The sequence below is a fragment of the Sinohyriopsis cumingii genome, chromosome 14, assembly GCF_028554795.1.
Source record: "Sinohyriopsis cumingii isolate HCF-2022 chromosome 14, ASM2855479v2, whole genome shotgun sequence".
Lineage (NCBI taxonomy): Eukaryota > Metazoa > Mollusca > Bivalvia > Unionida > Unionidae > Sinohyriopsis > Sinohyriopsis cumingii.
In genome coordinates this window covers 70736093-70763030 of record NC_142974.1, presented here as the reverse complement: position 1 = coordinate 70763030, position 26938 = coordinate 70736093, and the positions used below count along the sequence as shown (strand labels likewise).

At 34.2% G+C, this 26938-nt stretch overlaps 1 protein-coding gene across 1 annotated transcript in view; it reads left to right on the top strand.

Annotated features, from left to right (window-relative positions):
• The window catches only part of LOC149784100 (uncharacterized), a 34457-nt gene extending 9293 nt beyond the window's left edge, over positions 1–25164 (top strand). The window contains exons 4-15 of the mRNA XM_089932947.1: positions 1187–1337; positions 5269–5392; positions 5876–6032; positions 7903–8127; positions 9259–9340; positions 9866–9993; positions 11983–12111; positions 13832–14011; positions 22747–22926; positions 23462–23650; positions 24059–24173; positions 24876–25164. Of these exons, the coding sequence (XP_089789073.1) occupies positions 1187–1337; positions 5269–5392; positions 5876–6032; positions 7903–8127; positions 9259–9340; positions 9866–9993; positions 11983–12111; positions 13832–14011; positions 22747–22926; positions 23462–23650; positions 24059–24173; positions 24876–25164 (1949 nt within the window). The remainder of the gene's footprint in view (positions 1–1186; positions 1338–5268; positions 5393–5875; positions 6033–7902; positions 8128–9258; positions 9341–9865; positions 9994–11982; positions 12112–13831; positions 14012–22746; positions 22927–23461; positions 23651–24058; positions 24174–24875) is intronic.
• The last annotated feature ends 1774 nt before the right edge of the window (positions 25165–26938 follow it).

Here is a 26938-nt window from a genome sequence, read left to right as displayed (position 1 = left end):
ATGGTCAAGCACACAACCTTCCGCATCCGTACAGGACACTCTAATCACTAGGCCACTTGAGTGGTTAAACCTGTCAGGCAACATTTAGCTTGCTACTGGTAGTTTTGATTATACAATTCACGACAATTAAAGTTCAACGCAATAACAAATGCGAATGATTTCATTATATAAGCCTATCATATTACCTTTGAAAACGTGTCAACAAAAGCAAATATTACACGTTTTCACTGTTATTTAAAAGATGAAAGAATTGACACATGCTAGCATATGTTAGTGTTTTGACAAAAGAGAAACAATCGTGCTCCATTAAATGTCTACCTTGTGTGCCCACGTCAGAGACCATATTGACTTAATCATACAATGAATAACAGACGTATGTTAATGTTTACAGCAACCCGACACTTAAATGTGCACGTGTATGCAGAGAGTACGGTCACCCTAAGGGCACAGAGGAACAATTCATTGGTCATATGTTTGACTCTGGAATATATATATATATATATATATATATATATATATATATATATATATATATAATGAAATGATAATTCTAACAATATTTTTCAAAAACAATTATCAGCCGGGCTTTCACTTTGGGAGAAATGGTTGCCCAGGATTACTTTTATGGTTACCTCGGGACCCTAGGCATTCGGAGTTTCAACACTTGCTATTGGTTACAGTTTAACTATGGTCACGTCCACTGATATATGACAAAGTAATATGGTTTTAATGACATCTAGAGTTCTTTTAAAATAATCTCCATCAGCACATTTCAAACAAGACAAATACACAGGACGATTTAAGGAAGCATAGCTTACAGATCCTAAACTATGAAATCAGCAAATATATGATGAACCAATAGCATGATTTTGGTTTAGGTTACAATTATGGACCAAATTAGAAACAGCGGTTACGAATTTAGTGATATTTAGTTTTCAAATGAGGAATTTGAATTTTGCAATCATCAGTAACGGACATTCCAAGTTTTGGTCCGACAGAGAGAGTTAAGAAATATTTTCATACCTCTATTTGACAGACATGAAATCTCAGTTTTAAAACTTTCACATGTTTGCGGGAGAAAACGCGTACATGGAGTTAAAAGAACAATAATAATAATAGCTTTCTTCAGCCTCATAATAGCTTTAATAATATTTCAATAACATAAGCTTTGGTTCTGTATTTTAAGGGCTGGCATGGGATGGATACGACAGGAACTTGTACTGGACGGAGGAGAACAGTGGTATGATATGGCGACTCTCTAGAGCGTCTAACATAGCACAAGTTTTTCTAGATGGTCTTAACAAACCACGTGATATCCTAATTCTGCCCCATGAACGGTATGGCATTTAGACGTTTCCATATTTATTATATGTATTGTATTTTTACCGTAGGTGTTTATATCGCTGAAACGGTTTTGACCTGGAAATTAATATCACGTAATGCCTATTCAAATCAAATGTCAGGATAAGTTTAATTGGGAAATGTCCGATGTGAATTGCTTTGCACATCTGTTGGTTGACTATTACAAACTGTCTGCCATTTGAGATTTATTAACGGCATGGGAAACAAAACTCCTGTATGCGTATGTCTTTCTTTCTGTCATCTAAATACACACAAAGTCACGAATGTAGGTACATACATAATTTCTCATTTTATTATCTTGTAAAGTATTTTAAAATCTTGAATTTGTTCGTTTGTATGAATTTTATTCTTTTGACTACATTTTACAAGAACACGTAATTATACGTATTTGTTTAACATCACAGTATGGTGTATTGGATATCAGACAGGAACGGGAGCACACTAGAATCATCTTACCTGGACGGCAGCAATCATCAGTTCGTACTGGACTCTACGTACCTATTCGATCCAAAATCACTCAGCTATGACCCGTATAAAAAAAGGTGTGTCAGGAAGATACTGTCTCTCCCAAACCCTTTTGTTTTTTCCTGCATTTTCTCACTCATCATTATTCATTTCATTGTTAAAATCTGATACATATAACTCAGTTCTCTAAGCAAAGTTTTCAAGGGATTGGTGTTGTCAGTTTTTGTATAATTATGTGAGGATGCAAATATACTACAACCGCAATTTTCATCTCCATTGTTGAATTCTTCACTATATAATTTTAGTTTACGTATTCAATGCCACGCTGTATCCATATAAACCCAAGGCGTATTGTTTGGCCATTATATGAGTTACGCGGGTTTGCTAGAATAATAGTTGAGCCATCTTATGAAATACTCTTTGAAAAATATTTGCATGAGTCCTTTGTAAACCTTGCATTTTATGTGACCTTAATAGAAGTAAGTTTTGTTTGAATCAAACAGAGTTTGATAACTAGATTTTGCCCGTTATCTATCAACCGAATTTTATTTATGCAAAGCTGATTTTAGAGACCTTGTTACTTCAATCATATTTCTGTCAGGTAACTGCTGCATAATGAGCTGGCATATCAGGGTCTATACTAGGATTTATATGTGAGTTATATGTGATAAAACAATGTAGACCCTTATTTTCCAGAGCATCATGCGATTGAAGATATAGGTATATTTTTTTATAGTGGGATATATCTAGTTCATCTCAGTATTAAATAATTAATTTCGATGAAGTTTACATGATTTGTTTTATTTGAAATATCTACCACAATATTCGCTTTTATGACAAGAAGACGAACTTTTCTTCTTATACTGGGAAAAAAAACAAGAAACTTTGATATTCTGTTTGATACAATGTCTGAAAAAGATGCTCCGAATAACTGTTTGATTAGCTGCATTCTGTTACAGTCTCGTTTCAACTTGCATTGCACTATTCGAACATTTGTCTTGGTTTCATTGATTTTGTCTCTAAACGTGCACTAACAACCTTAGTTATTCACCTTAATATCAGCTGTCACATGTGTTGCTTCTGTGTCTCCTTTTGTACCAAGGTGAGATTTATAATCCGTTTTGCGTTAATTGAACCTTTAAATGACACGTAAAGTATGTTATTTATGCAAGCAAAAAGATGAACGTGTTTGAATTTTTTCAAAAGTATGTATGAAAGGTCAGTTAATGCTTGGTTCATATTTTAGCATAGAAACTACGTATCAGTCGAGAACTTAAGCTACTACAAGTATAATCAATCAATACGCAATAAGAAATACAATTTTACATATTGAATTTTGTTGAAATTAAAGCAACCAATAACCAACAATTGACCACACGTATCATAAGGAAAGATAGATTTGTGCTTTAAAAAGCACATTATCTGACCAGCTAGAAACATAAAGCATGACACTGCACCTTCAGAGTACTCTGCTCTGGTTCAAGAACATGCGTTTCTACATACAACGAAAACAGAAGCAAAGCGTATAAGAGTCACACTACAGTAATACAACTGAAAGTCTTCGTACGTGCAAATTAGGCACAACTTTCGCACAGATAATATAGCCTATTATCATGTAAGGTCAAGCCCATTCCTTTGTATACATGTATGTATGTGAAGAAACATATCAGTCTGCGATAACAACAACATCATAGATGATATCAATTTATGGTTAAAGGAAAGATAAGATTAAAAAGAGATGATTAGACGAAATCGAATAATTGAATAGTATTAGACAGAAATGCATTGAAGACGGTATGAAACAGTGTTAGATCACATGAGTATACTATCAGCTGGACTGTCGATTGCACTAATAGCAACCAGTCCTGTGGGTTTAGTGCTTTTACAGCTAAGTTACCATGATTTGTTCCAAATTTTGTCAAGAGACGTTTACATGCAGTTAAACTCTTCAAACAGACCAAATAATATAATATTGTATATAATGGCATTATAGACCTAAAGAGATAATATAGCGACACACAGTAATCTGTTCCAGAGGAAAATAAGATGTGATATTTTAAATTGGGAAGAACAAATTAAACGGAGGTAATTGGACATATTGGCATTGCCATCTATATTTAATTCATTTAGTGTGCTCGACATTTGTCAGTGATTACATATCAGAAAGAAATTGATCACATGACTCTTATCATTTGTATAAAAGTTGTTTACTGATATCTGAGTTCAAGACCTTGTTTACATAAATTATATCTTCCGGAATCTAACGTCTGACTGACAGCCATGTCATTTGCTTGTGTGTTCGGTTTCAATGTAGGATTGCTGTCTTTATAATTATCCATTCCCCCTTCACGTGAAACCTCTTGAATCTTTTTATGTTGTGTTCAGTTATAATTTGCGAGGAATCATTTATTTAAACGTTATCCATTGAAATTACAGTGTAATCATTAATATGTTAGACTAACGCTATACCTTGTAATGCCTGTGAGCTCATCCAAAGACATTCTGGAATATATAATTGTAATACATCAAAACTGTTGGCACATCATCTCGTTCAAAAGTATTGGCATATCAACACATTCGAAACTGGAATTTATTCGGACACTCTATACATTTGGAATTGTGACAGAGCTTTTATTATAATATATTTCACCGTACTTTACCTTCCTCTCACATGTTTATTTTGTAGCTTAGAGAAATATATGTATTTCTTATTTTCAATAATCGCTTTGGTTTTGCTCTGTTGTGACCTTGCTTAATATCACAGATTCGTAGTAATGCTTAGTACGACTGCATAGATGTTAGGCAGCATTAATTTGGAATAAACATTTTAATGGTGTCATCGTAGTTAAACCAACAATAACATATTGCCCCTGTGGAACGTGATTGAACGTTATGTTTCAGTACGCCTCAAAAGAAACTATGACACAAAATTCTAGTTGAAAATTATATAATTTGAAAGATCTAACGCCTGAAGAGCTATATTGCAGAATCAAAATCTCTCAACAACAATTAAACATTCCAACAATAATGGGTAAATGTATGTGCTCTCAATCTATATTGATTTATTTATCTGCAAAAGTATTATCTATCACTTATCACACTGTATAATTACCGTTATAATATAACGACGATCAGTTATATTGTTAGTGATAGATAATTCCTTTGGATTAAGCTCTATATTGTTTATAAATTAAACAATTTTCATCGCATCGAATGACATGTGTACTTGTAACCAGACTTAACCACGGCAACTCTGAGAAATTACGTGGTCAAATTAAGCCAAAATTATATTTAATATGTAATGAAAGCATCAATGCTTAGTCTTTCACTCGTTTCTTCATTCATATGTGCATTAATCAAAACATTAGACACACTGGAGACCGTTTGTAAATGTCAATTTAACTTTCTAGCTTAATGCTTGCATTTTGATTTTAATTTTAGAATCTACTTTTTGGATGCCTCAGCTGGCGGCGGCAATTTTATTATCTCTTGCTTCCTTAATGGATCCAGCCTTTACCATTTTCATTCGAGCGATAAAACTCTTGAAAAGCTTGAAATATACAAGGTAAATGTCCAGTCTTAAGAAGTGTGTATGTTGGTAGTATTGCTATTGCTATTTTATTATTATTATCATTATTATTATTATTATTATTATTATTATTATCATTATTATTATTATTATTATTATTATTATTATTATTAAATTCCTTCCTCTGGAGTATAAAGTAAACAGTCTGAATTTAATTTAATTAAAAATATCTTGGAAAACAATAAATTCACAGTTCGCTTAAATATAATGTGAGATAATTCAACCCACTTTGAATTAGCCTACACAAGCATCCATTCTTTACAAGGAAAATTCTGAAGTATATTTCCGGACATATAATTCAGATTTTTTTCACCTGAATAAGTGGTCTATATGGCCTACAAGGCTTATTTCGATAAATCTCAAATATGTTTTTAGACCTTTATTGAGTTGGGTTATCTGTGTTAGTTGTTTTTGTAAAACAAAGGTCTGTTCGAAGCCCAATCTGGTTTTTTTTTTCAGGGTCACTTGTTGGTTACTGCCAAAGACGCCAACGGGACTTTAATAACATCTTATTCCATTAACCGTGGGAACATAGCAACATCTGGCAGGTTTCCTGACACGGGAAGTATTTCAGCTATTAAGGTGTTTGATGAAACTTTGCGTCAAAATGAAACAGGTAAATATTTTAATGTTTTGTATGATTCTATGTTATAGTACTCGATGAATCATTTAACATTTATTTAGGTTCAGATGTCAATTTAGGAAGATTACATTGCCGTTAACGACGATAAAATTGGATGCAGTAAATAGCGTAGCAAACAGCACACGTTATCTTTCTTTCTTCGCCTTTGTTTTGTAGTACCTGAAGACTATCTTCGGTTTCTTCTTCTCAAGACGATATTGACTAAAATGTATAATGTTAAAAAATGTGTTGTTCCTGGTGATTAAACAAATTTATAATGGTCATTAATTTACCATGATATTATTAGTACTGTCTAAGTTTATTACACGTTTAGCTCGCGAAAATTATTCATTCCGATTGTATTAATTTACCTTTAGCCAGTAGCGACCATCTAATTCAGCTAGGAATGATACTGGCACGATTACTTTTGCAAGTTTGGAAGGTGAAATTTGGTAACATTTGTGGATATTGTGTTCCCTTGTCAATGAATTCGATCTTCTGTGAAACTGTAATCCGTATGGAAATGTTCTGTCGTTTTTTGTCAAACCAGCAATTACAAAAATATCTTAGTCAGTGTAGTGCGGATTTCAGCATGGCGTTCACAGTCTAATGGGCGTTCATTCGCATTCTAAATGTATCTCTGCTGTAACTTTCAATACATCACTGTGGTCAGCAAAGTTGCAAAGTTTTATTAAGGTTTAGCAATGAAATAAATGTATTTGTACGAGCCATTCTCAGTGAAAAACTTCATTTCTCCCACCTGCATGATCGTGTTATAACATATGTATCGTTTTTTAGCCAGTTGCAGTGGCATTTCCACTGTGACACGGTTATGTAAAAGGCTGTTTCCAGCTATATACATCGGATGGTACGATATATCACCTTAACGCAATGTTGTGACACTAGCTAACTCAGACACGAGTCGGAACAATTTGTTCAATGTTAACTCCTCTTTTATTGTTTTGTTTAATTTTCTCAAGGGCCGTGTTTTACGTTGAATGGAGACTGTGAGCAGATTTGTATATCCAACGGAAAGTCGAGGGTATGTGCGTGCACTTTTGGCTTTAGGCTTGAAAGAAATGGAAAGACCTGTACGTCAGGTAGGTGGATTTAACAGCACGAAAAGTTACGCTGTTTAGTCATGTAAGCAGACGTAGAGAGAGGCATACACATGGTATATGTGATCATTATACATCTTTCTGAGAAACAGGGTAAAATTAAAAAGATGTGTTTAAAGACGTCTTTGTGCAAAGGTAAAAGATAGCATGAAAAAGATTACATAATAATTGCCTTCTTAAACATGTATCTGCCGAGTAAGTGACTCGAAACAGAATAAAAATATGATGTCTGTTTCTAATGACCAAACCAGCTATTTTATATAGAAACCTGAAGGTGTTGTCAGTTCAATAAGTATTTCTACCATACATTCTTAGAAAGTTAGTCCTAATATATGCCAACATTACCGAACCTATATAGCATGTTTTATATACCTGTAGTAAAGAAACATTTCGAGTATACCTACAAGCTAACATGAAATTTGACAAAGATACTTTAAAAAGTGAGTATTTAAGTTAAGCTCGCGTGCTGTAATTGCGTACAAATATCCTTTGGAAAGGTATCACATAGCTTTGGAAATACGCTTTGGTCACACAATTTACCAACTAATTCTTAGAGGTAAGTGTGATCTTAGGAAATGTAAATCGTCAGTTTTGAACCAGGCTAAAATGCCGGACAATCAAAGTACTGGAACTTAGACTTAACTGTTACGTTTCGACTTAGGTTAGATTGAAATCAAATAATAATATTAATCTTATTTGCTTTGGATAGTGACTAATTTCACTGAATTTTATCATTTATTTGTAAGACCCTATTAAGGACAACTTCATTCTGGTTAAAGACTCTACGCATAACGACATCTACCAAATCAGCCTGACAGATCAGAGTGTACAGGGGATCGACGCCCACGAGACAAATTCTGTGACGGGTCTTACATACAGCCCTGTTAACGATCTGGTCATATGGGGCACATATGAGTCCGAACTAGCCATCATGCACCTTAACGGCACAGGGAAGAAATTATTGCCAATATGTGGGTATCATACTTATAGGTTACTGCATTTGTATGGGAATATATGACCTAGTGATTGCATGCATCCATCAGACAAAACGAGATCATATTTTCCCATACAAAAGCAGTAACCTTTATATTATATGCTCATTTTCTTATTCTACCTAAAGCTTACTTATATAAACACAATACACTACAAGAAACAAAGTAAATGAATGTATGCCGTATTCCAAACTAAATGCACAAGCGCAGATTCATCACTACACAACAACTACATTATTAATGTGCACATAATTCCGCCGAGATAAATCTGAACTTGTCACTCGCTAGACATAAGTTTCGTAAGAAAATGGCGTTTTTGTCTACTTAAAATTGAAATTTGGAGTAATATTGTGAGTGAATGCCCATTGCAACAAGTTTTCCATTTGATCTGGAGTGAATGGAAGTTAGCATATTTGTCAATTCTACGAAAAGGCATGGGGAAGAAAATATTGTCATTATATATGTATCATATTGAAACATATGGGTATAAATATCGAAGCTTATATTTCATACCGTGCTAAATAAGTCATGCCACGAACAAATAATGTTGAGCATATCCACTGTATCCACATAAACTTTATATTCATTATCGCAATTCACAGTTATACTTTAAACAATACGATAGTCCAGCTTTAATGGTTTCAAATTAATATAACTAGTGTACTCAAACGCGATAAAAACCAGATCATCAATTGGATAGTTTAATGAATTATCCGCTACAATCTTCATGGATGCTTAAACACGAATGTCCTTAAAAGGCTTTTACTGGTATTCATTAAACAAAAGCACTTGTGTTTTCATACAGATGCTCCATTATATAATTTTCTTCAAATTCTCAGATCGACTGACAAATGTCATGCTTCATATCAGAACTTTGGTTATTGTCATGAAATAGTTCTATCATAAAAGTGAAGGAAACATTTGGACTGGATTTATGTTATGATCCAATGTGTAATAAATGTGATGTACATACATGGAACAGGCAGAATCTGGATTATAAATTTTTAAAAATCAAACAGAGAAAGAAACACTTGATACAAACACATATTACTGGAAATCATATAGCAAAGCACATGCATTTCCAGTTCATTCCAGATAATTTATTTTCAGCTCTCTCGAACGGCCAGTTTCATTATCTCACACGATTAGCTGTGGACTATTCAACTGGGAACATTTACAATACTGCAGTCAGGTATAATAATTATTTGACGAAAAACAAGAGTCACGTCGGTATTCTGTCGCCAAACGGAAAATATCGAGTCCTTGTTACTGGGCTGAATCATCCCAACGGGTTGGTTGTCTATCCATCAAAGGGGTATGTAGACGTTTTATAGTCTTTTAAGCTGTTAAAAAGAAAACTGTCAGGTTATATTATACAAAGACTTTTAAGGCAGAGCTAGTGTTTAAACCGTAAGTAGCTGAAACGGTAGTCCGCAAAAGAAGGCTTTTGTTATATTTGTCAAACAACTGTCAGATCTTCCTGGTTGAAATTTGTATGCATTTCATTTTTAATCCCTAGGTGACATATTAACCTTCAAAAATAAATGTTGCAGTATAAAAGAAGGCTTGATTATGATGACAAAGAAGTTCCAATTATATAGAATTCTAATTCAGGAAAAGCCCTTTTGTATTCCCCGTGGATACATTATTTTCTATATTAATCTGATAATACACCAGCCTGTATAATATCAATGAAGCATTAACATTTCCATTTCAGACAGATGTTTTACATTGATAGCGGTTACAACTCGCATCTCGGTCAGGCTAATATGGATGGCAGTCAGTCGTCAGTTCTCCTAAACCTTAATAATGACTGGCCCACAGAGCTCACCGTCGATTTCAAAAGTAAATACATTTTCATTGTTTCCGAAATGTTTAAGAAACGATATCCATTATGTATGTCACACTTATGACTAATAATAATGTTTTCTTGAACACCCGTGGGACAGAACGTCTTACATTAGAAACTGTACTTCATTTTCCTACATATCTCTTATCTATAAACATAGCGATTAGGTCTCTATTAATGTTTTAATCATCGAAGCAATTTAGCAGGTTCTTGTATATGGAAACAAGATTCGATGTGTAAACATGGCAATACATTTTGATTGTTTAAACTTTTTATAACATGAACCGGAAGCTAACCTTAACCAAACTGCAGATCAACTGATTCATTTCTGTTGGAAATGTATTTCTTTCTTCCTCCAGAAAGTGAGGGATATGGTAAGGAACGAATAAAAGGAGTTATTTTGAAAAACAAGTTGATGCTATTGTACTGTAACAAGGCGTGCTTTCAGCTGTGGTTAAGAAAAGATATCTACCTTTAAAATTAGGCTACAATAAAATGCGTTATTTACGCTATATTCTCGGTATACTTGTATCTCTGAGTCAATAACTTGTGTTGTGTACTTTCCAAAATTCCTTACTACACGATGTCAGGTGACTACCTGTACTGGATAAACTACTGGAAAGAGAGCATCGAATACTGCAAGCTGGACGGAACTAATCACAGCACATTGATTCGGTATCCTAACATTGGTCTTCGCGGAATAGCTATCTACCAAGAGTACATGTTCATTTCTACCAGGATGTATTCGTAAGTGTTAAGAAAAAGAAGTGTAATTCGTTCCCAACCAACCCATACTTAGAATGGTGATCGAATCATTTTATCCGCTGTGCATATAGGCAGGTTTTATTCTCTTAAACTTGAATAGTCGCGTTCTTTGAAACAGCTAGTGTCAAGAGTAAGCTATGTATTTGTCTCTATTTAGTTCTTATGTTGTTGCGACATTGTGGATTTATCCCACTTAATCCTTAAAATTAATGATAAGTAAATATATCAAACGTACCAATTTCAGAATACACACATTATGTTTTTAATTTGTTGCCTGTCAAAGTATATGCTTCTACAAAAAAGATATTCTTCCAATAGTTCCATGATACAAATATCATCGCCATTACTTACAGTATACATCCCGTTATAAAAGTAAATACAATGCTGTAGTTTCATTTTACCGCAATTCATGAAATTCATCTTGATATTTATGCAGATCACCTTATGAAATGCTACATTTACAGTGTTATAAATTTATTTTCACCGCTTTGATGAAAGTTGCCGATGATGTAGTCCGTATTTCTTTACAGCCTCCCTTGACTAATATCTGTGATTGCCATTACTAAAGTATTTCTCTCGGTTTAGCAAATGCATCATTCTCAACGCCTTATCCTTGACGAACCGAGTTGTTCGTGCCTCGTGTCAAAACAGGTCTGATAATGAATGCACTTTATTTTGTTTGTAACGATCAGTCATATGATAAAGCTGAAGATTTCCAACCCGAATGAAACGACAGATTTTGCTGTTCACGGAGAACTGGGGACAATTGCGGTCATCAGTATTTATTCATCAATGGTCGAGAACAGTGAGTAAACAGACACGTAAAGTGCAATTTCATTATGTGTCTTCCTATACATTGATCAAGTCCTTTACAAATGTGTAGGAATTGTACCTGAGATACTTCAAATATAATTAAGGATATATTTCTAAATTGATTTCCCCATATTGTATGATTCCTGTATTTAAGTGGCATGATTCTACCAGTGTACTATGCATTTATTTATTGTAACACAATAAAGACACTTACCCAGCTAGCCTTGCAGAAATATCAATAATGCATAATAATGTCACTGCCAATTTATGTAGTTGTGTTTTGCTATGGAAAATATCAAAAATAATTAATTATCCTAACAAACTATATAACCTATATAAATTAATGTTCCGTTAGTAACAGATTTCGTTGATCATGAATAATCAATGTGATCGGTTTTGTGTTTCAGAAAATGCATTCTGTTCTGCTGGTAACGGGGGTTGTTCCACCTTTTGTTTTCCAATTCCGGGCGGTCGTACATGTGGTTGTGAGGATGGTGTAGAGCTTAAGGAAGGAAGCATCACTGTCTGTTCTAATAGTAAGCAATATTTTACCTTTATAAAAGTATCATACGCAATGTGTACAATAAAAAGGATTTACGAAATTGAACCATAAGTCATTTATAAAAGGTGTGTGACGTAGAACAAACGGCAAACATTACGCAAAAATAAATGTGAATCAGTAAGAAAACAACATTGTCCCATCTGGAATAGGAATCCATCAAATCATACTGTAGCACTCATCTGCGGTTTATGAGCCATGCATCTGAAGTTAATTTACTTCGCCTTTGCAAAGATATGGTTTGACTATTGTTGATCTTTTTTTCTTTTTTGTTTGTTTTCAAAGTCAAGTTTATAGTTTCAAAGTGTTTGATGGCTCGCTAATACATCACTCAGTATGGGTACATTAATTCAAACGCATATTAGTGCGTTCAAATGGACATAAAGTATGATGATATTGCATGATGGCCACTGTAAAATCATGACTTAAACTAACATCAATTATTTCTTGGTATCGATTTTGCATCTGTCTTATTCTAGTTCCTTATTGTCCTGAGATACGCGATCAAATGATTGTGTCCTCCGATTGCCAACGTGTGAATGGGAGCAAATGTACCTTTACTTGCAAGCAAGGCTATAAAGCGAAGACAGGTGTAGATAACGTTCTCTGTAATGGTGACATATACACTCCGGAAGATTCATGTGAAGGTTCGTATATCCATTTCTATTTCTTTATTTTGGCGTGTGATTGTACTTTTAGCAATTTTGATCCACTGTTTATATCATCAAACGATTTTGGATTATATGTTTACCAACTTGCTATCTAACCATTTTTCCTGATAGAAAGAGAGCTGTATGTGACACGCCCAAAGTACTATGTCTTCCATACGTAGTTTGTCCTTACGTCTGTAAGACAGTACAGAAGCAACGCATATCAAAATTGTTTTCATCCTCCCTTGTCTTTCTATATCATGACTGTATAGTGTAGCTCTGCATAAAGTTAAAAGTTAGTGTCTAAGAAAACGATAGTATTCCTAAGCAGTGTATGTTTAAAAGTGTACTGCATGTACTAATATCCTCTGAAATTGCACAACCCGAAAGGGTATGTCCTTTTAAAACTGTACTAAACTTGAAACGGAACATGCTTTCCATTTGCAGAGATTAAATGCCCTGCTACACTTGATAATGGGAAATGGGTGAATTGTAATTTTACAATTGGGACGTTCTGCAATTATACATGTAACTATGGTTATAAAAGGAACGAAGTAGTGATCGAAGCAGAATGTCAAATGAACGGACACTGGAAAATGGCAAACACAGATAATCTATGCGAACGTAAGTAGAGTTATATTTATCCATCTATTAAGAGCTTAACTGTGAACTATCAAAATATATATCAATATTCTTAAAAGGTGTCACTTCAAACAAATAAGTGAATTATGTCCACCACCTTATCATATTGTATGCAATTAATAAAAAGAAAGCTACATTTTGACAATCCATGCACAAGACTTGTTAATTAATCGAACATATTCCTCAAGTATTCAAAGAAATAAAGACATGTATTGCATGTAAACATTCGAAAGGTTAAACCAAATTTGGCTAATTATATTATTTGGGCATCGAATATTGCTAACTCTAATATTTGCATATCAGTTATTACTAAATTGTGCTACAAAACTTACAATTCAAGAAGTAATCTCCTAAAAGCTTTGAATTCGTATGTGTTTGATTTCATCGTTGCATTGCTCATTACAGCTATCACTTGTCCTATGGAATTCAGTAAGAGCAGAATTGTCAGCACGTGTGCAGGCATGGTTGGCCGGAGGTGTGAATATGAATGCACAATACATGGTTACAAGAAGAACGAAAATATAACAAGAATCGAGTGCATGGAGTCAGGCACGTGGAGCAGAGATGCTGATAGTCTTTGTCAACGTATGGTTATATTAAATATTTCACGTTAGTTATAATGCGGGTTTCGTACAGTACGAAATAGCGAGATCTTTTCGTCCGTTCGTTTCAACATACAAAAAATATATGTATTTATAATATGCAATGTTTACTTTAATTCTTGAAATTTGTTTGCATCTAGAGTTCTTTCAAGACCTGAAGCGCGCTTCACATTATGGAACTTTTTCACTCGTTCATATTTAAAAAATGATTTAAATATATAGACCTTTCTAACTGCGTGGTTCATTTTGCAATCGCACAGCGTATTGACTTTGTTTCTTGTAACTTTATTTCATTAAGTCCGTTTCAATAACAGTTAGAATCAAAGCTTGAATAAATGTCTGACCTCTGATAAAAATTATAATAATTCCTCCTTAAGTCTGATTGTTCTTAATTTGACCGAGTCAGTTTTAGCTAATATCCCTACCATTTTGTATAATGCTAGGGTAGTATTCAAGCACAATGCGTTATAATTTCTTGTGCCACATTAATCTTTGTATTAAATTCTAAATGCAATAAGTATGCTGGAGTAAGGAATATATCAATACAAATTGCAGATAAGCAAACACATTGTGATATTACGTAGGCTGACCTCTTTATTGTCAGAAATCACCTGTCCAAATGAGATACCAAACGTAGCTCTCCTTAAGGGGCCAAATGGACAAATATGTTCCAGGGCAGTTGGGACGCAGTGTGGCTTTGAGTGTAACAGTGGATTAGTGCGTACGGTACAAAGTATACACTGCATGCTCGAAGGCTGGGCTGAGGATCTTCAAACAATATGTACAGGTAGTTTTGTTTGATCACTTAACCCTGCATTAATTAATATTTGTATCATTTATAGGTAACGGATGTTGCATTTGTGTTTGTCGTGTGAGAAGAGAGAATGAATGAATATTTCTCATGTGCTGCTCATATTCGTCAGCATCGCTGTCAAAATCGTATGTTATAATACACGAATGAAAATACTTGATTACACCTTTCATGACTGTTTCCAAAATAGTCAAGGAAATCGGTTCATTTTGTTTTACAGAAATGCATCGTAATGTACTCAGACAAAGATTAGCCGTCCTGGTGTTATACAGGTAAAAAAGTAGTCCAGAAGCCATTTGGACTGAATGATTCTAATACTTCAAACATGGTGAATACATAGTGTGCAACATATGCCTATCTGCATAAATCATGGCAATGTTCTTCTTAAAGAGTATCTAGTTCCATTATAATAGCTTACTTTATAGCAATAAAATCCGACATCATAGTGGACATTGTTATAGTTGCCAATATTATATCACTCAAAAACATAGAGCTTTGTAATGCTATTATTAGTCGCACGTGTAACTTGAGCCATCTGTCATAGAAAGTATGGGAAGAACAATATGCATGTTTTGAAAAACGTACGTTTTTACCGATTTTGGTAGGTAAGAAAGAAGCAAAACGTACTTCTATTTGATAGATAGGGCTTATGTGTGTTTGTGTATATGTACACACTTATCCGTCTTTGCATAAAATATAGGCCCGCTTTGGACACCTAAGTGGTAACAGCGTCGATTCGAATCCCGGACGACATATATCAAATAATTATCAAAATGTCATTGACAGCTTTGCGGCTAGGCACAAAGCATTATGAAGTTAGTGTTAGGACTGGCCGGACCTAGTATCAGGACAATATGACTGGGCGGGACATCGTCTTTCATGACTGCGGTATGATGCCCTAGTGATACATATCACTACAACCTGCCACACTGCAGATAGCGTAAATACACATAAATATTATTTTCCTTTTGTAAACATATTTTAGCTGTATTCAGTATGTTTTCAATTGAGCATATATATTGTATATACAGACCAGTAAGCTAAGTTTCTTGACAAACTAATCTATAACATATATTAAGGTAAAATTGACTCGATGGCAGCCGACGGCTAATATACTGTATAACCAACGCCGTGCTGTATAGTACTTACACAGGTGGAAATTATGCCGTAAATCCGTATGATATTATAATCGCTACTGAGTAGAAAATAATATTTTGTATTATTTTCTACACTTTCGAAATCTTAATGCAGCCAATCTCTTTAGAAATATGACAAAACAGATATCTTATTCGTAGAAAACGCGCAAGGTTTAACATTTCTGCGATTTATTATTGTTACTGTTGTTGTTGTAGGGTTTAACGCCATTTTTCAGCACAGTATATGCGATACATGACGGCCAGTATAACTGGTGGAGGAATAAACCTGGAAAACCCAGAACGAACCACCGACCCTCGAGAAGCTACTGGCAAGCTTTGTCACGTACCCAAGCTAGCCGAGCCTGAGAGTCGAACCAACGCAAACATAGTGATCCTTCCTTGAGCGCTTTAGACCACTAGGCCACTCGGGGTCCCTGCGATTTATTGATGTATAAAAGAATTGTATGAAGTGAGATCGGAGTGGAGTGCCTAATAAAATATAATCCATCCAACCTTTGCAAAGATATCAAACAATTATATACAGTAGATACACAGAGGGAGAGAGAGAATTATCAATATACACCAGAATTATAAATATACACCAGACAGAACGGAAAGTGCTATCTCTGGATTCATATAGAAGAAGGCTTGATAATAGTGGGCAGAATTAATATTTTAATACAAATACTATCATACAGATTAGAGATTTTTGAATCCGTACTCTACGGAGATTCGAACTCAGGTCCGCGGGTAAAAGGTACCCATCGCCTTGCCTGCACACACGAGCCCATATTCCCTCACAACTAAGCCTCACCTATGTCTGCGTGGGTTCAAGTCTAAGGCTCGGCTAGCGTGGGTACGTGTGAAAGCCTGCCAGTAGCTTCTCGCGGGTCGGTGGTTCTTCCCTGGGTTTTCCATGGTTCTTCCTCCACCAGTTATACTGGCCGCCATGTATAGCCTATCTTGTGCTGAAAAATGGCGTTAAACCCTAGAACAACAACAACAACAACAACAACAAAACTAAGCACACATCACCAAAAATGATGGTACGCAATCGGTGGTATATGCACGCGTATGTAGCAGACACACTCGCATGACGACCTAGCAATTAATTACTATGTATCTACACTGTGATTCCGGATGCATATGTAAAAACTCAAGGTATTTAGAATTAATTATAGAGAATTATAAATATACACCTGACAGAACGGAAAGTACTATCCCTTGATTCATATAGTAGAATGCTTGATAATAGTAGGCAGAATTAGTTTTAATCCTATCATACAGGTTAGAGCATCTACATTAGGTTAAGCCTTACGAATAGAGTTATTATGAAAGGTCAGATTCATACGAAATACAAAAGTAATAAAGGATGCATATACAGTTTTCCCCAAACCTTTATTTGCAAAAAGTGGTAAAGGTTTAAGATTTCTGTGAAAGACCTATTTATATTATTTGTCATACATACTATATATTTTCAACTGAAGCCACGTACAATGTAACTAAAACGATCATATAGTTATACTGGTATAAAGTTATCCACTTAATATGCCAAGTAAAATTTACCATGGTACATTAATAGAATTGTTGACAGATTTGCAAGTCCAGGCCCTACCAGAGAGGCATTCGACCTCTTTGACATCGGTTATACGGGATTTGTTTTAAGGACTGTCGTCCTTCTTTCCATCCGTATGTCCAGAATTTACGGAACTACTTATTTCGCGTATTTATCTAAATTGCGATGTTTGTCGAACTGAGACTTTCTTTTAAATTTATATATTAATATCACATTTAATACACTGTTTTGAAGCATTTTTATAGTTTAATGCGTACGAACAGAAAAAATATAATATGCATTGTTTAAATTCATTTTAGATTTGGTTCACTTTGCATATGCGTACGAAAATACCCATTTCGAGTTTTTTGTCAAACGATTTATATCTTCAATGGTTGTATAGAATTTATCGTTGTATATAGTCAGGTATACGATTTGTTTCACAGTTATAATGGATCAAATAACCGTCTTCCGAGCTATGTATGTATGTATGTGTGTATGTGTGTATGTGAGTTTATGTATGTGAGTATATATGAATGCATGCCTGTCTGCATACTTGCCTGACTCCTTGGATAGATGGAAGGATGGAAAAAGGTATATATGTATATGTGTTTCTACATCGATATCATACGAAAATACCAACACCGACGATAACAACAACAACAACAATAACAACAATAATAATAATAATAATACAATTCTTTTAAGAAACGTACCTTTTACAGAGGTAATGGGTCCAATCTGCAAATGTAGTTAAAAGGAACAAAATGCAATTTGTACCCTTCTGCTCATGGGTAAGCGACTACGTAATCGAATTCACCATAATTTCAAAGATTTCTTACAATTTTTATTAACTTTAATAGATAAGACATCGATGTATATAGTAAACATATTTTTAAAATGGTTGCTGTCCCTAAACTGTATTAATTAGAAAGAATACAAACGAGCGTGAAGGAAACGATTTTAAAAAAAATTACAAGGAGAATAAGAAAATGCAAAAATGGCGGGTAACTGGATGTTAATACTTTATTTATACTGGGTAAGTTTATAAGGGGCATTCATTCAAAAATCTCTTTCATTGAAAATGAAAGTTGTATCAACATAGTTTACCAGCCTTGATGTGGTACATAAACAAAAGATGTCCACTAGTCATGGAGTATGATTGATCATAGTCAAAAATTCACTTAATTTAACAGAGTACTTTTTAATCTGCATTAAACTTAAACACGGTCATGTAAAACAGCGGTGTCTACATGGAAAACAGATTCGTTGCCATCTTTGTAACGAACTAGGACATAAGCAAACGTTGTGCACATACCAATAGGTAGAAGGCTATGATGTACAGACCTATGCAACACATCCAGCAACAAAATGCATTATAATATGTGTATACCTTTCAATGTAATAATTATAATTCTAAAAACAGGTTTCAGACACTATCTGATTCGTGTACAAAGTGCAGCTTGTTAATTTGTAAACAACAATGTGATACTGTTCAAGTTACTTCTCCCTCTGAGGCTCCCCAAGTGTCTAATATGTCAATGTCTTCTTGCATGTATGCAAATCAGTCTCATATTGAACATTTTCATATACCCACTACATGTGGTTATGGTACAACAGATGGTTCTTGTATGTTATCTTCTTCATGTGTTTATGTAAATAATCAAGGCAATGTAAAGAAATCGGTCAAGTCTAAAACCAATACATGGCATACTACCTTGTCTGAAAGTCAATCCTCTGATCAAAATTGTCATGTCTTTGGGTACCTCAAGAGAGGTCTGCAAGCAATCAACCTAAATATTAAAAACATCCTCCCTAAACTGAATGAGATAAAGTTAATATTACAGCAAACTAAATCAGTCAATATTCTAGGTCTATGTGAAACCTTTCTTTCTGATGATACTGATGATTTGGCTCTCCAAATACAGGGCTTCAACTTTGAAAGAAAAGATAGAGACTCCATGGGGGATGGGGATATTCTTCTCTATGTAGACAGTTCCATTAATTATAACAGACGTGTTGATCTTGAGATTTTTGGGGTAGAGAGTATCTGGATCAAGTTACCCTTGCCCAATCAAAGCCAATACACTTACGTTCAGTTTACAGGCCACCTAGTTCCAGAGCTGTTTCGATTCATAGATTTGAGGTTCAAATTCAAAAAGCGTTACTAAAGGAAGATTTAGAAATTATCATATTAGGGGAGTTTAACATTGACTTCATGAAAACGTCACCATTAACATGGACAAGTAGCTTTGAAACTTACAACTTTACTCAATTAATTAACACCCAACTAGAGTAAAGGATAAAAGTGCTAGTATCATTGATCATGTCTATACTAATAAACCTGAAAACATAAGTGAAATTAAGGTGCCAGTGTATGCACTGAGTGACCACTATCCAGACTGTACAACTAGACATGTTCCGAAATCATCAAAAAATGGCCAACTTATTGAAATACAATACAGGGACTTCAAACAGTTGGATGAGGAAATGTTCTTAAATGATTTGTTTGCAAACCCTTCCAATCAGTCTGCAATATAGCTGATGTCAACATTGCCTTGGACATATGGTATCAGATGTTCAATGCAGCCTTAGACAAGCATGCCCCAATTAAAACAGAAAGGGTTAAACACCAAATTACAACCAAGCGGATTACCCCTGAGATCAGTAAGGCTAGGCACCTAAGAGACAATTTCCACAAGAAAAAAGAGATGAAAAGCTATAGAAAGTGGAGGAATAAAACTAAGCACCTGATAGATAAGGCAAAAGAGAACTACTATAAACAGGCTATTAATGAAAGTAAGAGTACCAAAACATTGTGGAAGCATCTAAAAGAGCTGAACCCACCCAAAAACAGTTGTCTTCCCCCTAGACGTAAGCAAAATGATGACACAGCAACATCTGTACAAGACATTGTGGAAATGTTCAATAATTTCTTCATAAGCATCTCCAGTAGCATTACTCAGAACCAGACTAACATCCCAATTGAACTTGATGCTCTTCTATTAGTTATAGGATCTAAAATTCCTGATGATAATTATTTTTCAATTGCTAATGTTATGAAGCTGATACTTTTGATATGCTAATTAAGGTGAAAATTAATAAATCCTCTGGATTGCATGGTATTGGTCCACGAATTCTTAAAATCGCTGCACCAGTAATAACAAAGTCACTAACGCATATCATAAATTTAAGTACAATGAGTGGTAATTTTCCAGAAACACTGAAATGTGCAAAGGTTACACCTATCTTTAAGAAAGGAGAAATGAAGGATCCAGGAAATTAAAGACCAATATCAATTCTACCTGTATTGCCAAGACTATTTGAAAAGCATGTAGCCATACAGATCTATACAATTTTTAAAACATACTCTCTATTTCATAAAGCGCAATCAGGATTTAGAAAGTACCACTCGTGCCAAACAGAACTTACCAAATTAATTGATCTTTGGCTGAAGAAAATGGATAATGGACATATGACTGGGATTGTTTTCCTTGACTTCAAGAAAGCCTTTGATCTTGTTGATCACGAAATGCTGCTGCAAAAGTTGAACTGTTATAGGTTTTACAATCTTTCTTTAAACTGGTTTAGATCATACCTAACCAAAGGCCTCAATAAGTAAGCGTTGGCAATATTAGCTCTCAAACTCGCACTATTCATTCAAGAGTCCCTCAAGGCTCAGTTTTGGGCCCTCTCCTCTTCCTTATCTATATCAATGATCTACCATTAAATAACGAATCCACAAATACAGATTTGTTTGCAGATGATGCAGCCTTGTATACATTTAGTTCTGATACTGAAGTTATCCAAACAAGATTAAACTCAGACCTTATTAGAGTCCAAAACTGGGCACAACAAAATAGGATGGTAATTAATGAAGGTAAAACAAAATGTATGATTTTGGGGACATCATAAAAGCTACACAAGTCAGGGAACCCAAAACTATCTCTTGCAATAAACAATCATCCATTATAAAATGTCAAACATGAAAAGCTTGTAGGTGTGTCCGTAGAAAATAATTTATTATGGAATGACCATATTGATAAGCTTTGTAAAACACAGTCATCCAAAATTGCCATTCTCAGCAGAATCAAGAAATATTTACCTATGGAAACGCGCAATCTATAGTACAAGTCATATATTCTTCCAACAAGGGAGTATTGTTAAAATGTACTAAATGTGTAAATATTGTTCTGATGTGCTAAATATGAGCTTGACAGAATTTATAAACATCAGAAACAAGCAGCACGCATTAATTTGTATGCATTTATTGATCATCCCTCAAAAGCATTATTTACATAACTCAAATGGTTCACAATATATGACAGGACAGATTTTTACAAGGCATTTCTTTTATATAAATGTCTACATGGAACTGCACCAGAGCATCTTCAGGACTTATTCAGGCCTTTTTCAACACTTTACCAGTTGAGATCAATATCGCATGGAAACCTTCTAGTACCAAAACCAAGAACAGAGCAATTTTAAAAAAGTTTTCAATACTCTGGTACAGTTCTGTGGAATAAGCTTCCACTACATGTAAAATCTGCTGAAGATATTATAGTATTTAAGAAAAGATATCATGAGCATGTATGTGTTTCTAATAGATAATGGAATTTAGTATTTTAATACTAAACATGTTAAAATAAACAGTAATTATTGCTATCTTCATATAATGTGCATTGTTATACTCTCCTTAAGCGGGCCTCAGAGAATAGTCCTTGACTAATTAGTCACCCTCTATAAATAAAGCATTATTATTATTATTATTATTATTATTATTATTATTATTATTATTATTATTATTATTAAAAATTGCGTTCTTTTGAAACAGCACAAAAACTAAAGATTGTGCTTTCAACACCGTACTAAATTTAAATTGTATCATTGTCAAAAAATGCAATGCAAATAGTGTCATTCCTTAACTGTTATAAACGTCAAAAAGCATCATTTTACCAATATTATATTATTAGAATATCCAGTTAATAACATCATACAACACTTGGGGAATTCCAGGCACAAACCTTGTGATAATAATTACAGCGTTTTCTCAAATGTTCACAAAATGTAGAAATGTTCATCCATCTGAAGTGGCTAAATTAGAGCATTTTTTCAACAATGGTTCAAAAAGATTATACAACATAAGTGCATTCTTGAAGAAATTTTCTTACAGCTTTCATATTTGTTTTATTTCATCTTTGTATTGTCCATTACAGCTATTACTTGTCCCATGCAATTCAGTCAAGGCAGAATTGTAAACACGTGCACAGGCATGATCGGCCAGCGATGTAATTACGAATGCACGGGATATGGTTACAAGAAGAATGAAAGTATCCCATTTATTGAGTGCATGGAGTCAGGCACGTGGAACAGAGATACAGACAGTCTTTGTCAACGTATGTTGATATCAAATATTTTAGTTCTGTAGTACTAATAACTTTGTGTGGTATAAAACAATAGATTTTCCATCCATTACTTTGATCATATCATATATATTATTTGATGTGAAAAACTGGAATGTAGTTACATCATGCCACATTTACACCCATTTTTATAGTTGTTTGTCTGCATCTTGATTATCCTCGTAACGTGTTGTTGTCTAACCACAAAAGTGGTTTTGTGTCATTCATGGTCATACCAGACCGACATCGGATTTACCTCCCATTCCTATGTAGTATTTGGGTCGAAATTGAACCTACGCATTTGATAGCAAATATATTTAATTTGTATGGCATAATTCTACATAAATACATTATACAAATATATCAATATAAGTACAATAGACAAATATATCAATATAAATATATTATACAAATATATCAATATACATATCGTATACAAATATATCAATATAAATAAAGTATAAAATATATCAATAAAAGCTTAAGAAAGACATCAAGATTGCACCTTTTCCCTCATTTTGATTTTCAGAAATCACTTGTCCAAACGAGATTCCAAACGGAGCTATAGTTAAGGGGTCTAACAAACTGATGTGTTCCAGAGCAATCGGCACTCGATGTGAGTTTGAGTGCAGCAGTGGATTTATCAAGGACCCCTCTGTACAAAGTCTGTACTGTCTTCTAGATGGATGGGCTCAGGATATTCAAACGATATGTATAGGTAATATTTCTCAATAGCTCAATTATTTAATTCAGTCATATGCGTGACATTTCCAAATAGCAAATATTGTCTTTTTATATAGCTAAAATATACTGTCATGTAATAACATACCAATTGAAGTGCATTGCCAAGATTTTGCACCACTATTTTTAATAATCTCTCCCAGGTGCTGTTCCATTTAAACCAACGAAAAACAATATAATGCATATACTGTATTCCTAAATAGCTTAGCTTCTTGGTGTGTTGACGAATGGCTTCAGACAGATAAAATGTCCTTACTGAAGAGCAATTAAGTGGATATAAATTTTTCTGTCAAATTTAGTGGACTTTCGCATTGCGATAAATTCAGGAAAAAAATTGTTTCCTTACTTAAAACATTTCAACGCAAGCATATATCATCGCTTTCAGTGCCACCTGCAGTGTCGTCTGAACATCACAACGAATCTCACCCAGCGGCAATAGCTGTTGGCGTTGCAGTTGGTGTCAGCGTTGTATTTGTTATCATGTTTTTGTTATGGAAAAGGTAAGCACACTGAGTTGGTCATTTTCAATTTTAAAAATGTGAATTATCATTCCTATTCCAGAAACTGCGAATCACGTTGTAAGCTATTCTGGAATGTTGGATTTTGATATGAAAGGATAAATTACTTTCACTAGTAATGCACCTGATAAAATATGGACTAAAATATATATTTATATTATACGAAATAAATTATTATATATAGTACATCTCTGTATATGTGCGTGATCGATATTGATATTTAAAATGTTAATTACCTTCAATGTCTACTGATCATTCCTTAGTATTTACACATCTTTACAATAGTATTCAATGTGTTCATATAAAAATCTAGTAAATGCGCAATGTTAACAATATATCCACATCAATCTGGCATCTTAAACTTCAGTTGCTCTTGCTTTACTGCTTTGTAGTTCTACTTCAGCAAATAATATATAAAACAAATTATCTTGCATTTATTAGAGAATGTGTCTTTAATCTCATATTTTTGATTTTATGTAGGAAAATCACGTTTGCAAATGTCTCTCATTTAAAGTCAAAGGTTCTTCTCAATAGTTGGGATTGGTCCTCTCATGGTGAGTGTCAGTCAAACATTTTACGCGGTCATCGACTGTCATAGGCTGTCACAAGTCATATTCCTTAAATTATATTTTCTTAATAATGTTAGATCCTTCGGGGATATAATTTCATGTTTATGCTTTTCAGAAAGAGCCTAAGGGTGAAATTTGCCCTGAAGAGAATGGAGGACGAAGTGATGTCAGGACCGGAAATGCAAATGAGTACGAGGTTTGGTTCCGAGGAGGACAAAGAGTACGATTATGTTGAATACGACAATTATCATCTTAATATTACAGGTCCTAATAAAAGAGAAGAACCCAACGAATTATCGCTACCCAAGAAAACAACTTTCAGGGAAACATCAACAAAATATGACAGCGCCATTGCTATTCCAAAACCACGCCCCAAGGCGAATACCTGGAATAAGATGCCCTAATGTTCTTATTATGTAGCAACAATCTCGAAAATATAAAATAAATATACACGATTCGCGTAGCTATTTTGTATATGTTACTGGACAACAACCGTGAAGAGGCAAATAACTTGTTAATTTTGTGTGAACATTTTCGATTTATACAAATTTCGTGCATATTTCTACCTGCATTTGTGTGATCATAGAACGTAGCAGCGGCACTGCTTTGTACTTTAATAATTATAACACGGTCGGAGAATGACATTGCTAATAGAGAATCCACAAGTCAACATTATGGAGTGTACTCATTTAACAACATATTTTACATGAGGTTATATTAGCAGTTACTAATAGGCCTATGCTGACTCCTTGATTTCATTCATACATGAGCTATCTCATAATAATACCAAGGCAATTCATTTATCATCAGGCTCAGTCCCCCTGTTTGATTGCGGGCGAATGATGTACATGCTAATACTGTGTTCTGCATGCAGGCTTACTATGCAAGACATCGCCATATTGTTGCTAATTACATTATGGGTGTATATAATATACTTTCATATTTACCCAAGCGGCCTAACGAAGGAACCGTACGTCAAGAGAGGACAGTCCTATACAATATCAAAAAATAATTTAGGATATGCTGTAACTTCTCTTTCATTCCAAAAGTAATTACATATAATTAATTTTAATGTAAAAATAATGGTTTTATTTTAAAAATGTGTAAATTATACTAATATTGCATATTCTGACGATTTCATGCAAAACCATTTATTCCAAAAACCTATGGTTATCGCTTTTTAATATATCATGAATAGTATTAGTTATAAAGAGACAATCTTTCATAAATCAGTATATTACAAATTATAAGTTTTTATGCTGTTTTTAAAATGACACCATTATATAAACTGTATAGTTGGCACTGTCGGCCAAAGTAGTATTTGCAATAAAATTACCGGACGTAGCCGAATACAAGTCCGGTTCACCTGCAAAAACAACAGAGATACCCAACAGCCATTGTGCATAAAGATTGTTCGTAGCAATAAAAAAAAACAAGCAACATAGATCCTGATCTGCCTAAGCATTTTGCGGCCGTTGGTCAGGTTCTATGTTGTTGCAGTTGGACATGAATTGTGAATGAGTATATACGGAATACTTCTAATGTAACTAGTAATACTTTCTACATCGGTACAATATTAAATCTTCTGATGTGAATGCATCGCAATGAAGGATCATATAGATTGGATTCAGGCGATGGCAAATAGTTGACAAAATGTACATTTACAACATTTCACATTTTTCAAGACGGCATTTTCGTCTTCATTTTCATTTCTATATTTTCTGCCTTTTTCACCGTATTTATATCTTCTTTAAATTTGAGAGCTTGCCAGCTCTATAAAGCAGACTGTTTTATGCCCTGTAAGGATTTTATTGTAACTCCGCTTAAAAGTTGTGTATAATCTTTGTAACAAGCATTTATATTGGTTACAATTGCGTCACATGGCAGAGAAAACTACAAGGTTTATCTCGCTACATCATAAATTTGCTACTTTTGCATTTATGTCCACGCCCTGTGTATCTTATCGTCCGTTTTGTTAACAAAGCTTGAAATATAAGTATGTTAATATATTATTTCAGACTTATTAAGATTATCATAACTATTTGAAGATAAACCAATTGTACTGCGAATTTAATGGGTTATAACATCGTGCTGCTTGATAACGGGTTGCACACTATTTACCTTCCGACGTGAATCTGTGTGCAATCGATATTCATGCTTGATGAGTTCATGAACACT